At 46.4% G+C, this 13,012-nt stretch overlaps 1 protein-coding gene across 1 annotated transcript in view; it reads right to left on the reverse strand.

Moving 5' to 3' along the window:
* Positions 1–13,012, reverse strand: part of BZW2 (basic leucine zipper and W2 domains 2) — an 89,202-nt gene that overhangs the window by 36,057 nt on the left and 40,133 nt on the right. Inside the window, exons 2-3 of the mRNA XM_073629514.1 lie at positions 4,360–4,424; positions 795–971 (exon numbers count right to left, since the gene is read on the reverse strand). Coding sequence (XP_073485615.1) covers positions 795–971; positions 4,360–4,417 — 235 coding nt within the window. The 5' untranslated portion in view covers positions 4,418–4,424. The remainder of the gene's footprint in view (positions 1–794; positions 972–4,359; positions 4,425–13,012) is intronic.

Genomic DNA, 13,012 nt, shown 5'->3' on the forward strand with positions numbered 1-13,012 from the left:
GTATAGGAATACTTTTTTTTCTTTGAATCATACTTACCTAGGAAGATGCAGCATCGGTCTTGCCCGGCGCTAACACTGAGAACCGATCGATCAAACCCCGCCGGCCGCTCGGTTCTCGCAGCTCCCTGAGCAGAGAGCTAGTGACAATCAGTCTCCACTCTCTGCTATGCGCCGCCGCCCCCCCCCCCCCCTGCACGCGGTGGGCTGTGAACGGACGGCTCAGGCTCTCAGTGGCTCACTGAGTGGCTGAGCCGGGTGCCGGTCCAGGCATGTGGGTGGATCCCAACCATATGGTCGCCACCTTTCCCAAGCCTGGACCGGCTCTGCGAGGCTAGCCGACAGCCGTCTGCTGAAAATGGGTCACAGGAGTGCAGAAGGTACTGCACTCCTGTTTATCCACAAAAGTAGTACAGGCAAACGAGCTCAGGCTGTACTTCTCCTTTAAGCACATCGTGTTTGTCTATTGTTGTAACTTACATGAGGATCAGATGATATTTTATGGCAAATATGGGGTTCACATAGTTTTTCTTGTTGCTGTATATGGTGTTACACGGGAAGCAGCAAGTTAACGTTCAGATTTAATAAATAAACTGGTGACTATGCCACGTGGGGATTGGAGGTCTCACTAGGTGCAAATAGAGCCCATTAATAAAATGCTGAATAACCAATCACAGCACATACTTTTAAATTAGCCACAAATAAAAACGGAAAAAAAACTCGTAAATTGCAATGTAGACACATTTCTAAAAGCTAAATAATTTCTGAAAAAAAAAAAATGCCGGATTCGTCCTTACCTAGCATGCTCCCGGCTATGAGAATGTCAAACAGCGTGTCAGCATAGCGGCGGTAATCTAATCGGGAGCCTGTTGTGTCAAGAAATTTCGCTACTGCCTCCAAGTCAGCGCCAGCTTCATTGAGGCCCTGGATGATCGTATCCCGAAACACTGTAGGTTCAAATTTCTCTTTTTCATCTGCAGGAGCGTGGGAAAAATACACATTTTAAAAATATTACTCCAGCAGAATTTAAGAAATCTATTTATAATATCAGCATTCATGCAAGCTGAACGTAATGTCACTGTATTTTAGCTAAGAGATTAATGCCTGTATCATCAGCTCCATCTAGTGGCCAAAATAGAAGTATAGTTTTCTGAAATGTTGACTTAAAGTGGAGGGCCACCCTGAAAAAAAAAAAATCACCAAAAATCCTAAAGAAGAAAAAAAAATTTTGAAAAAGAAAAAAAAAAAAATTTAAACTTACCTAAACCCTTGTTGCTAGGCAGTCTTCCTAATCTGCCTCTTCCTATTCCGCGGCGTGTTCTTCTCCTCGGTGAGCAGCCCCGTTGTCTTCTGGGAACTGTGTGTGTTCCCAGAACACCACGGGGCCATTCACAGAGTGGAGCGCCGTGCCGCGCCACTCACGCGTGCGCCGTAGGAAACTGGCAGTGAAGCTGCAAGGCTCCACTGCCTGTTTCCCTTACTTAGGATGGCGGTGCCGGGACCCGAGAGCCGAGGGGCGGGTCGGCCTCGGGCGGCTGACATCGCGGGCACCCAGGACAGGTAAGTGTACTTATTTAAAGTCAGCAGCTGCAGTGTTTGTAGCTGCTGACTTTTAAATTTATTTTTTTTCAGGCCGGAATCCCACTTTAAGTGTACCACATTTTGGTCACTAGATGGAGCTGATAATACAGGCATTAATCTTGTGACACCAAAGCCCCCACCAAAGCCTCACCAAAGCCTCACCGAAGCCCCACCAAAGCCCCAAAGCCTCCTCAAAGCATCCTCAAAGCCCCCTCGAAGCCCCACCAAAGCCCCACCAAAGCCCCACCAAAGCCCCACCAAAGCCCCACCAAAGCCCCACCAAAGCCTCATCAAAGCCTCATCAAAGCCCCCTCGAAGCCCCACCAAAGCCTCATCAAAGCCCCACCAAAGCCTCACCAAAGCCCCACCAAAGCCTCACCAAAGCCTCATCGAAGCCCCACCAAAGCCTCACCAAAGCCCCAAAGCCTCCTCAAAGCCTCCTCAAAGCCCCCTCGAAGCCCCACCAAAGCCCCAAAGCCCCAAAGCCTCCTCAAAGCATCCTCAAAGCCCCCTCGAAGCCCCACCAAAGCCCCACCAAAGCCTCATCAAAGCCCCACCAAAGCCTCACCGAAGCCCCACCAAAGCCTCACCAAAGCCCCACCAAAGCCCCAAAGCCTCCTCAAAGCATCCTCAAAGCCCCCTCGAAGCCCCACCAAAGCCCCACCAAAGCCCCACCAAAGCCCCAAAGCCCCAAAGCCTCCTCAAAGCATCCTCAAAGCCTCATCAAAGCCCCCTCGAAGCCCCACCAAAGCCCCACCAAAGCCTCACCAAAGCCCCACCAAAGCCTCACCAAAGCCCCAAAGCCTCATCGAAGCCCCACCAAAGCCTCACCAAAGCCTCAAAGCCTCCTCAAAGCCCCCTCGAAGCCCCACCAAAGCCTCATCAAAGCCCCACCAAAGCCTCATCAAAGCCCCACCAAAGCCTCACCAAAGCCCCACCAAAGCCCCACCAAAGCCCCACCAAAGCCTCACCGAAGCCCCACCAAAGCCCCAAAGCCTCCTCAAAGCATCCTCAAAGCCCCCTCGAAGCCCCACCAAAGCCCCACCAAAGCCTCATCAAAGCCCCACCAAAGCCTCATCAAAGCCCCACCAAAGCCCCACCAAAGCCCCACCAAAGCCTTACCGAAGCCCCACCAAAGCCTCACCAAAGCCTCACCGAAGCCTCACCGAAGCCCCACCAAAGCCCCAAAGCCTCCTCAAAGCATCCTCAAAGCCCCCTCGAAGCCCCACCAAAGCCCCACCAAAGCCCCACCAAAGCCCCACCAAAGCCCCACCAAAGCCCCAAAGCATCCTCAAAGCCTCATCAAAGCCCCCTCGAAGCCCCACCAAAGCCCCACCAAAGCCCCACCAAAGCCCCACCAAAGCCCCACCAAAGCCCCACCAAAGCCCCACCAAAGCCCCACCAAAGCCTCATCAAAGCCCCACCAAAGCCTCATCAAAGCCTCATCAAAGCCCCACTGAAGCTCCGCCAAAGCCCCACCGAAGCTCCACCAAAGCCTCATCGAAGCCCCATTGAAGCTCCTCCAAAGCCTCATTGAAGCTCCATCGAAACCTCATTGAGGCACCAAGCAAAAGCAGGTATAAACAGGACTGTAAGCCAACCATTTAAATTTAGTGACAAGAGCTGTGACTAGCATTCAGAGAGCTTTAGGGCCCATTTACACTTGCTTCGACTTCAACAAGGCTTCAGACAGGCTTTGTTAAAGCTCTCAGAACGCCAGTCAAAGCTCCTGTCACTAAATAAAACGGTTAGTTTACAGTCCTGTTTAACACCTTGTTTTTGCATTGCTTCAGCATCGCTTCAAAAATTATACCCCATGTAGCTTCAGTGGTGCTTCAAAGAGTCTTCAAAGCCTCCATAGAAGTCTATGGCAAAGCTCGCTTGAAGCCTCATCGAAGCCCCACCGAAGCACCAAGCAAAAGAAAGGTGTAAACAGGACTGTAAGCTAACCATTTTATTTAGTGACAAGAGCTTTGACTGGCGTTCAGCGATCTTTACCATAGCGTGTCCGAAGCTATGTTTTGAAGCAAGTGTAAACTAGCCGTTATAGATTTTCCCTCACTTCCTGTCTGGTGAATTTGTTGTCACAAGGACAGAAAATGAAGGGAAATCTTCTGAGTCCATGGATAGCAGCAGAAACCTGACAGGGGTTGGTGGGAATCTCTCATAATGGGCACAGCAGGTGTACAGACCTGGGAACTCAGCACAGGGATGGTGGGAACCCCTCATAATGAGCACAGCAGGGGTACAGACCTGGGAACTCAGCACAAGGATGGTGGGAACCCCTCATATTGGGCACAGCAGGTGCACAGACTGAGGAACTCACCACAGGGATGGTGGGAACCCCTCATAATGGGCACAGCAGGTGTACAGACCTGGGAACTCAGCACAGGGATGGTGGGAACCCCTCATAATGGGCACAGCAGGTGTACAGACCCGGGAACTCAGCACAGGGATGGTGGGAACCCCTCATAATGGGCACAGCAGGTGTACAGACCCGGGAACTCAGCACAGGGATGGTGGGAACCCCTCATAATGGGCACAGCAGATGTACAGACCTGGGAACTCAGCACAGGGATGGTGGGAACCCCTCATAATGGGCACAGCAGGTGCACAGACTGAGGAACTCAGCACAAGGATCTCATCGACAGGATTGCCAAGTAACAGAAGAAATTGATTTCTCTCTCCAGCTTCCACCAAACACTGAAATATCACTTTGGGTGGACTGACCCTTTAACACCCATTAGTCTGCTTTGTGGTCTCGGCCGGTGGTACACTTACCCCTCTTTCTGGTTTTAAACCTCTGGCCCGTTAGCACTGGCTTCTGATGCTTATTCATAAAATGTCTGTATGGGAAGAAAAGAAAAATGCCGGTTAGTTGGGAATTTTTCATCTCCTGAAATAAGTCTGGGTGAAGTTATAATAAAACAGACTGTAACCTTGTGAACAAAGAACACCGGAGCTGGAGGATGGCCGATCAGCTGCTAAAAGTAACCACCTCCTATTCTCCCTCCTGATCTTATAATAAAGAAGAAATTTAAATGGCAGCCCTGATGCATCCACATAATAACTCCTGGGACCAATTATAATGGAATATTTCACCAGCCTTATAAAAATTCATTCAGCCCTGGTTCACACAGGAGCATTTTGAAATGTCAAATCAGCGGCAAATGCCGTCAATGGCACCGCCCTAAAAATCTGTGAGATGGCGCATCTGCGGCGCTGCACTGATTTCAAACCCTCCAAAGACGAATTAAAGCACAACTCCAGGAAACATAAAAAAAAAAGATACAGCAAAAAGTGAATATTTTTTGGGCAGAGTGCTTCTTTAGGTGATCCCAAACTAAGGCCCACCAAGCCCGAGCTCCTCCAACCCTTTCAGAATGTCATCAAAAAGGGTTTCTATTACAAGCAAGCAACTGATTCTTTGTAGCACACGGACATGCACACGCCTAGCCAGCGTAGAATGAGAATTAACGGTCGTTCACAGAAAATGGCGTTCAGAACACGATACATGTGAGCCTCCCCCCCCATACACCTTCATCCTCACTCACTTTATTTTGTAGCTCAAATTAATTACGTCGGGACGTCTCATACAGACGGCAGACCTAATCCAAGGACAAGACTACAAGCGTGTTAATAAAGACAGAAGAGAGCGATCGCCTCGCGCTTTAATTCAGCGAGATTACCACGAGGGCCGATAACAAGACGTACGACCCATTAACCTTGTCTGAAGCCGCTTGTCGCTTGTTCACAATGATAGGAGGCTGCCGGAGAGGAGAAAATACCTGGAACAAAAAGTACAGCAGACAGGGTGGATTCGATTTAAATCACTTGCAAAAAAGACTTGATTTAAAGTGGAGGGCCACCCTAAAATAAAAAATTGCATGAAAAATCCTAAAAAGAATTAAAAAAAAAAAAACATTTGAAAAAAAAAATTTTTTTTAAACTTACCTGAACCCTTGTTGCTAGGCAGTCTTCCTAATCTGCCTCTTCCTATTCCACGGCGTGTCCTGCTCCTCAGTGAGCAGCCCCATTGCCTTCTGGGAACTGTGCGTGTTCCCAGAACACCACGGGGCCATGCACAGAGCGCTGTGCCGCTTGCGCGTGCACAGTAGGAAACTGGCAGTCAAGTCGCAAGGCTCCACTGCCTGTTTCCCTTACCTAGGATGGCGGTGCCGGGACCTGAGAGCCGAGGGACGGGTCGGCCTCGGGCAGCCGACATCGCAGGCACCCAGGACAGGCAAGTACTTATTTAAAGTCAGCAGCTACAGTGTTTGTAGCTGCTGACTTTAAAAAAAAATTTGCGCTGGCCGGAATCCCGCTTTAAACCATAATTTTTCAAGAGCAACTGTCATCTCTGTCCCGGCTCCTCCTCTGACCCGCTGTTGACTCACCAACAGTTCCATTCACTTTAATGGGACGGCTGGTGACGCGGCAGGGACACAACAAGGTGAGGGACGTGACGTCAGCAGGTGAGTGGATGTCCGCTAACAGGCGCTGCCATGATGGATCTGAAATGACAGGTGCTCTTTAAACGTAAGGACTCATTCTTGCTGGTATTTAGAATCTTTAATATTTACAAACAAAATTAAGGTTTCCTATTTAGAATAATAATAATAATCTGTCAGGTTAGTAAATATTCCCAAACTAGGTCTCTTTTATGGCCTGCTGCCATTTTGCTCCTCAAGAGAGGAATAAAGCACTTCAAGCGATGTGCAGAAAGATCACAAAAGGTTTATAAGCTGCTTAGAAGGTTTCACTTTCATTTTTACTGCTTGCCCTTCCTCCTCACACTTAGAGCCTGGTACAGATGCATTTCTCTTCAATCAAACAGTTTGTAGTGTACATAGATTTGCAAAACAATGGGAAAAGGGAATATTCCTCAACCTTGTTTTATCTCACGGTTACTGTGAAATTGTGTGAATGCATCAATGCAGTGCAGGTTATCTCAGCTTGCAGAGCTTGGATTCACTGAATGAGTTTACCAAAAATGTAAATATTGCAGAATATACAGTCTCATGCTACATAACTAAGCTCCATTTAATTCTGAATAAACCAAAATTATTAAGGTATCTTAAAAGGGGTTGTAAAGGTAAAAGTTTTTTTCACCTTAATGCATTCTATGACAGCCACCGGGGGACCCCAGAAGCCCAGGTTCGGGGCCACTCTGTGCAAAACGAGCTGCACAGTGGAGGTAAGTATAACATGTTTGTTATTTGAAAAAAAAAATTATCTTTAAAGATCGTTTTCTATTTAAAGGATCACTAAATAGAAGTTTACACAAAGTGCATTTTATTTTAAATAAATTTGGTAAACATAAAAAAGAAATCTAAAAATTCTAAAATCATATATATATATATATATATATATATATATATATATATATATATATATATATATATATATATATATATATATATATATATATTTTAAAACAAAATAATACATTTGTACCCACCCTGACAGCAGACGCATCATCACTCCTCGCCATTATCCCATATCCCACAGATAATGCCCAGGGTACTGTGCTCAGGCCTAAGGCTACTTTCACACTGAGGCGCTTTACAGGCTCTATAGCGCTAAAGATAGCGCCTGCAAAGCGCCTCTCCTCTCACTCCAGTGTGAAAGTCTGAGTGTTTTCACACATGAGCGGTGCGCTGACAGGACCCGCAAAGTCCTGCAAGCAGCATCTTTGAGGTGCTGTAGGAGCAGTGTGTACACGGCCTGTCAGTTTAGGTGGACGTCCATGTCTTGGTAGGTTTGCAGTTGTGCCATACTCTTTCCCTGACCTGTCTGGTGTGTTCCTTGGCCTTCATGATGCTGTTTGTTAACTAAGAGTTGGTTCACACTGAGGCAGCACGATTGCCTCATGCGACCTGCAAAACGATTTCTGTATAGAAGTCAATGCAAGTCGCCTGAAGTCGCCCCCAAAGTAGTACAGGAACCTTTTTCTAAGTCGGAGCGATTTGTGTCATTCCTATTAGAACGGTTCCATTGCACGGAATGGAGCGCGACTTGTCAGGCGGCTAAGTCGCCTGACAAGTTGCCCCAGTGTGAACCGAGGCTAAGGTTCTCTAATAAACCTCTGAGGGCTTCACAGAACAGCTGTATTTATACTGAGATTAAATTGCACACAGGTGGACTCTATTTACTAATTAGGTGACTTCTGAAGGTAATTGGTTCCACTAGATTTTAGTTAGGGGTATCAGAGTAAAGGGGGCTGAATACAAATGTACCCCCCACACTTTTCACATATTTATTTGTAAAAAAATGTTGAAAGCCATTTATCATTTTCCTTCCACTTCACAATTATGTACCACTTTGTGTTGGTCTATCACATAAAATCCCAATAAAATACATTTACGTTTTTGGTTGTAACATGACAAAAATGTGGAAAAGTTCAAGGGGTATGAATACTTTTTCAAGGCACTGTATGCGTTTATTGACCTCTTTATAAAACTTGAGGGTCAACGCATTCTGGTAAGCAGGGTTGCCTCTTCTCCCACAGCGGTGACAAGTGTATTTACCATCCTTTTCACAACAGTTGGTGTTGGGATCTTTTCATCATCTCTATCTTTACCATCTATAGTTGGTGGACTTTATATGAAGTGTTTTTCAGGACTCTTGTTAACACTTAGTTGGCGCTGCACCCGCTGTGTATTGTATTGTTTTGTGGGTGTACGATCAAACCTTTTGGTGCTGGCCCAAAATGTATTAGCCAAGCGCAGATATCATTTTGGCTTTCATCTGCGTGGTTGCCAATTAACTGGTTCCCAACCAACCACCGCAACTGTACTGCGGCGGGTTGGCTATCCTGTGCGAATCGCCGTCAGTGTACATCGGGCGTGAAACACAGCGATCTGCGGGCGCGTGTGCCCATTCACTAACGGAGGGAGCCAATCAGCGGGTCCAGTGGACTCAATGTCCGCCGGCCACCTGCGATCGCTCCACAGAGAGGCAGAACGGGGATGTGTCAGTCAATGTAAACAAATGAGATCCCAGTTCTGTCAGGGGAGTAGAGAGAGCTTGTCTGTTCCTAGTGATCAGCAACAGCGATCTCTCTCTACTCTCAGTCAGTCCTCTCCCCCCCCCCCACAGTTAGAAAGCACCTCCGTAGGGAACATTTAACCCCTTGATCACCCCCTAGCGTTAACCCCTTCCCTGCCAGTGACATTTATACAGTAATCAGTGCATTTTTATAGCACTGATCACTATATAAATGTCACTGGTCCCCAAAAAAGTGTCAAAAGTGTCCAATCTGTCACCACCATTACAAGTTAAATATATATATATATATATATATATATATATATATATATATATATATATATATACATACATACATACATACACACATATATACATACATATATATATTTATATATTATATATACACATATATATTTATTAATTATACACACACACACCTCTCTCTGTGTGTGTATAAGAGAGAGAGAGAGAGAGAGAGAGAGAGAGAGAGAGAGAAACCCCCCCCCCCCCCCATTGTCAGCATAAAAGTGAAGGATTTAACGAAGGGTGAAAAGTCTGAGTGCGGTGCGTGACAAGGAAATCAAACATACGCCTGTTTTTTTTTGTTTGTTTTTTTATGACAAGTTTTTCTGCTGCCGGAATATTATTTTGAGCGGAGCATCTGTACACGGCTATATTTAGCACTCAGTTCGATGTCCTCTAATCTGCTCTAGAGCATCAGGGTCAAGCTGTGTAAGGTACTTGTCCCGGCTCTCTTCTTCAGGGAGAACAACAACAACAACTAAACTTCTACTAAAGAAAAAAAAAAAAACACAAGAAAAAAAATAAAAGAAAAAAATCCTCTTTTGTTAGTTATTTTGCAGAAACAATGTTTCCACCTCCAGGCTTTCCAATCTAAAGTCCCCGTCACGTCAGTCTAAGCTCCCATCTCCCCGGTGGCCGCGGTCTGTTCTAATGCATGCAGCCAGCAAACGGCAGAGCATAAGGTTTCAGCACATCCTGAAAAACAGGTGTCCTATGTTATTTTATTCATCTTTTTTTTTTTTATTATGCAGACATAAAAAAAAAAAAAAAAAAAAGAAGACACAAATGAATGCAGCTCTGTTATTATTTCATCAGGTGTATCCACTTCCAGACCAGGCATTTTCTGGTACTTTGTTTACATGCAATAATCAGCATTTTTTGCTACAGAATTACTTAAACCCCCCAAAACATTATATATTTTTTTAGAACAGAGGCTCTAGTAGAGAATACATTTTATTTTTAATTTCACGCTGTATTTCCATAGTGGTTTTTCAAATGCAATTTTTTTTTTGGGGGGGGGGGATACACTTTTTTTAATTTTAATGCAAAAAAACACAATGCATAACCCAATTTTTGGTACAAAATAAATGATGATGTTATGCCGAGTAAAAAGATACCAAACATGTCACGCTTTAAAATTGCACATGGCCGTGCAACGGCGACAAACAATGCAAATTTTACTCTTCATTGGTGATGTTTTAAAAAGCCTTTACAGGTTACCACATTAGATTTACAGAAGTCTAGGGCTAGAATTACTGCCCATGATCTGAGGATGGCGGTGATACCTCACCATGCGTGGGAATGAACGCGGTGTGCGCGCGCGTGTGTGTGTGTGTGTGTGTCCGGACGGGATTTTTATTTTTTTTTTTTTTTATCCTCACTCGGAATGTAAACATCCTTTATGACAGCAATAGGCACATGACGGGTACTCTTTATGGAGAAATCTGGGGTCTTCCCTTAAAGTGGTTGTAAACCCTGTTACGCCACTTTTACCTACAGCAAGGTTTGCCTATAACAAGGTTTACCTGTAGGTATTATGAATATCTCCTAAACTTGCACAGTTTAGGAGATATTCAGTGTATGTGCTGCTGCCAACGTCATCGGCGCATGCGCACTGAAGAAACGGGCCGCTGGTACCGTTTCTTCGGGAGTCGTGCCGTGAACGGCGGCTCCCACATGCATAAGCAGGAGTGAAGTTATCGCGGCTCCGGTCAATCACAGTACCGGAGCCGCGAACCCGGAAGTAACTCCGGTAAAATATGTCTGCGCTGCACTCGGAGGGCCGGCGCTGATCCAGGGCATCGGTCTAAGGTCAAAAGTATTTCATAATGAGCTAGTATGCGGTGCATACTAGCTCATTATGCCTTTGTCTTGCAGGGTTTTTTTTTTTTTTCTTTCCGAGGTTTACAACCTCTTTAAAAGCATTCAAACACACCAAGAGCGGTGTTTTTAAATGCTTTTGTTTTTTTTGTTTTTTTAAATGGTGCCGTTGACATCCAGGTAAACCGGAAGCGATGTCAGGTCATCGCCTCCGGGTCACTATTAGCGGAGAGTGGAACAAAGCTGATCCAGGCTTTGTCAGTGCCCCAGCTGGTCGCTCAAGAAAGCTGTAGGAGGTGGAGGGTGGGGGGGGGGGTGCACATCTCCTTTCGCTGCTTGTAAAAGCAATCCAGCGGCTAGTTAGCTGCTACAATTGCTTTTACAAGAGAGCTGACCACCGCTTGTATAAAAAAAAAAAAAAAAAAAAGTTCCCAGGATCATGCCTGCAGCTACAGGCATTATCACAGTATAGCCACCCGAAGTCCAATGACGTCTGGAAGCAGATAGTTTTAGAGGATGACATCAGACTCTTGCGGTCCTGCCAAAGCGGGGACCGGAGCGTGGGAAGGCAAAGCAGCACGAACAGCCAATCAATTTATGAGTGGATACTGACAGGAGGAGAGGGGCAGAGAGTACCATCTCGGTGCTGCTGATCTTCCCCAGCCTCTTTCTGCTAGTTTCTGTCTACATGCACCCTCTCCAGGATCAGCTACACATCATTGCTCTGGACCCGCTTCCTGAAAAAGACAACCATGCCTGCTCAGTGTGTGCCAGTGTGGCTGTTTGTAGTCTCCGTCAGGGGGCACATGTGACAGGGTGGCAATGCGGAAGCACCACTGGGAGACAGTTGTCACCTCATAACAGGGGAGCGCTAGCATAACATTAAGATAAGAATAACCACTTCAATACCAGGCACTTATACACCTTCCTGCTCAGGCCAATTTTCAGCTTTCAGCACTCTCACATTTTGAATGACAATTGCGCGGTCATGTGATGCTGTACCCAAACAAATTTTTTATCATTTTTTCCCCACAAATACAGCTTTCTTTTGGTGGTATTTGATCACCTCTATGGTTTTTATTTTTTGCGCGACAAATAAAAAAAGAAAGAAAATTTAGAAAAAAAAAAAAAATCTTCTTTGTTTCGGTTTCAAAACGTTGTAAATAAGTACGTTTTCGCCCTTCACTGATGGGCACTGATGAGCAGCACTCGTAGCGGCACTGGAGGGCACAGGTGGGCGGGCACTGATAGGCAGCACTGATCAGAGGCTGGCATCACTGATGGGCCACACAGTGTCATCCCTAATGGGCAATTATTGCCATCCCTGGTGGGCTCTAATGGGCTTACCTGGTGGTCATGCTTGCTGTCCATGGGGGGGGGGGGGGGCTGCATTGATAATCAGCACAGACCCCCCTGTCAGGAGAGCAGCCAATCGGCTCTCCTCTACTCGCATCTGTCAGCGCGAGTAGACGAAAAGCCGATACGCGGCTTTTCCTGTTTACACTGTGATCAGCTGTGATTGGACACAGCTGATCATGGGGTAAAGAACCACCGTTCAGAGGCGGTTTACCTAGACTGGAGATGCGGTGCGTCAGACTGACACGCCACGCCACCGATCGCGGCTTATTCTGCTGGACATCATAAGACACCCAGTCAGGATAACTGAACCACTTGCCGGGCGTCATTCCGCTATAGGCCCGGGCGGGAAGTGGTTAAGATGGGTTGATGATATTGCTGCAGGCATTAATATATAGGGTTGCCCACTTTTCCTCAAACCAAATTCGAACACTTTAGCGGCACAGGGCCATTTTGTTTTTTGTAGTATACACTAAAGGATTATAAAAGACCTGGCACACCTTTGGGTGCCCCAAGGAGAGCGATATTGCAGCACGCTGCGGCGAACTGTGGGTGTGGCCAAACTGCTTCTCTTGCTGACATCTTTTTTTTGGCAATAACATTGTGTGGGCGGATTTCTGCCAGTCACAGGCTTGTGTCACACCCCTCAAGCCTGTGTCTTAGAATAAGAGGGAGGTGAAGCCTCCATCAATCTGCATGTAATATCCCCCCCCCCCATTGTGTTTAGCGGGCCATGGAGGAGGGAGGGAAGGAGAGGGCTGTCATTTACCACTGTGTAAACGCCCACATGTGTGACTCTATAGTCACATGGGCTGCTCAGATGTCATAGGGAGGAAATGCTCAGGGTAGAAAATACACTGAAAACTGAGCATGTGCAGAGCTGCCAACACTGCTCTGAAAAATCCCTAGCGGAATAGGGGACATGAAGAGAAGGGGGAGATAGAGAGCATCAGGATCAGCC

This window comes from Aquarana catesbeiana, linkage group LG05 (genome assembly GCF_042186555.1).
Source record: "Aquarana catesbeiana isolate 2022-GZ linkage group LG05, ASM4218655v1, whole genome shotgun sequence".
Classification (NCBI taxonomy): Eukaryota; Metazoa; Chordata; class Amphibia; order Anura; family Ranidae; genus Aquarana; species Aquarana catesbeiana.